The sequence below is a fragment of the Aureococcus anophagefferens genome (genome assembly GCF_000186865.1).
Source record: "Aureococcus anophagefferens unplaced genomic scaffold AURANscaffold_25, whole genome shotgun sequence".
NCBI classification, from domain to species: domain Eukaryota; class Pelagophyceae; order Pelagomonadales; family Pelagomonadaceae; genus Aureococcus; species Aureococcus anophagefferens.
Genome location: NW_008705585.1, coordinates 175,969 through 177,803, shown reverse-complemented (window position 1 = coordinate 177,803; position 1,835 = coordinate 175,969). Strand labels below are relative to the sequence as shown.

The following is a 1,835-nucleotide window of genomic DNA, read 5'->3' as shown; positions in this document are numbered from 1 at the left end:
CGGCGGCCTTCAGCGCCGTGTTCGCGGCCTCCAAGGACGTGATCTCCTTCATGCCGTCGGGCCGCACGTCGTAGTCGACCTTGAGGCCCTCGACGAAGATGTCGAAGTAGACGTCGTTGCCGTCGACGTCAAAGGTTGCCCGGCGCGTGACGCGCTCGCCGCCGTCGTCCATGATCACGTACGTCGCCGGCGCGCGGGCCTTGGCCCACGCGCCGGCGACGGCGTTGTCGTCGATGACGCGGAGCAGCTCCAGAGGTGCGATAGAGCCGTCCATGACCACCGGCGGCGGCGGCGCGGGCGCGGGCGTGTTCGCCGTCGGCGTCGATGGCGCGTCCTGCGTGTCCGCCGTGAGCATGGGCGTCGGCAGCGCCGGCGGTGCGCCGGCGCGGGGCTCCAGAGGTGCGATGGAGCCCGCCGCGTCGACGCCCGGCGGCGGCGCAGGCGCGGGCGGCGGCGCGGGCGCGGGCGTGTTCGCCGTCGGCGTCGATGGCGCGTCCTGCGTGTCCGCCGTGAGCATGGGCGTCGGCAGCGCCGGCGGTACGCCGGCGCGGGGCTCCAGAGGTGCGATGGAGCCCGCCGCGTCGACGCCCGGCGGCGGCGCAGGCGCGGGCATGGGCATGGGCGTCGACGGCGCGTCCTGCGTGCCCGTGGGCGTCGGCGTGGGCGTCGGCGTGGGCGGCAGCGGCCGCGCGAACACGATGTCGAGCAGCGTCTGGTCGGCCTTGGGCAGCGTCTCGAAGATCAGAAGCGTCTTCGAAGTTCAAATAGAGGTAATGATGTGCTGAATATGTTGAGGAACGAGGGCAGCATCTGGTGGTTCGCCGACTGCGACTAGGAGCCGCGTGATCGGTTCGCGCAGCGCGTCAAAGACCGCGACGACGTTGTCGTCGCGCGTGTCGTCCTTCAATAGGTGGACGGACTGCTCGATCGTCTACTCGAGGTCGTACTACGTGCCCGGCGTGAAGAGGTAGTCCTTGGTGTCCGTCGCGAGCTTCAAGTAGTACATGCGCTTCCTGTCGAACACCTTGTTGACCGGCGCGTGCGTGTGCAGCGCGTAGACCTGGGACGTGCTCTTGAACACGAGCTACTAGCCCGCGGACTTCTGGTACCACCAGTCGGTAGGTCGGCGCCTGCGAGGGCCGAGACAGGGTGTCATGGGCGTGCTCGATGTCTCAGGACACAAAATTATCGAGCCCCGTCGACCCTGTAGACCCCGCGAGCCCCGCGGCGATTCAAAGGCCCGGCGACGGCCGCGCGCGTCGAGGCTCTCAAGATTTTCGTGTCCTGAAGCCTCTCAGCCCCGGACGACCATGCAAGGCGCGCGCAAAACATCTCAGGACACAAAAATCCCACTCGCAGCCTCTCGAGCGCGCGCCCTCCCGAAGACACCCCGCGAGACGCCGCGCGCTCGCAACCAAGCGCTCGAGGAGGCAGCCCACGTCTTCGCGGCGCTGGCCGATGGGGTGGAGGACGCCCCCGCGGCCTTGAGGCGCTGCCGGAGCGTCGCCTCGTCCCACGCCATGGCCCCCCCGCTATCGGAACTCGCTAGCGGCGGCCCCGAGTAGTACGAGGACCTCGCGTTTTGCCTGCCACCCCATCTAGATTTATATCCCCTTGCCTTTTGGCGCGCTCTCACGAGTGCTTTCGAAGCGAGAGGCCATGGCTGTTCTGCTCCGCGATGACGACGTGCGGGCGTGGCTGGGCGCCAGCTGCAAACCAGAGGACGCGACGCTGGCCGCGGCGGATGATGTCGGGGCAGCGATCGTCGTGGGCCAAGTCCTGGATTGTGTGTTCGGGGCTGGCGAGTTCGCCCATCTCCAGCCGGGCAGCCCCGC

The 1,835-nt window shown here is 68.8% G+C and overlaps 1 protein-coding gene across 1 annotated transcript in view; it reads right to left on the bottom strand.

The window, feature by feature from the left end:
• The window catches only part of AURANDRAFT_66682 (hypothetical protein), a gene marked incomplete at both ends in the record, with an annotated part of 1,799 nt that extends 1,180 nt beyond the window's left edge, over positions 1–619 (bottom strand). The window contains one exon of the mRNA XM_009041933.1: positions 68–619. Within this exon, the coding sequence (XP_009040181.1) occupies positions 68–619 (552 nt within the window). The remainder of the gene's footprint in view (positions 1–67) is intronic.
• Positions 620–1,835: the final 1,216 nt, after the last annotated feature.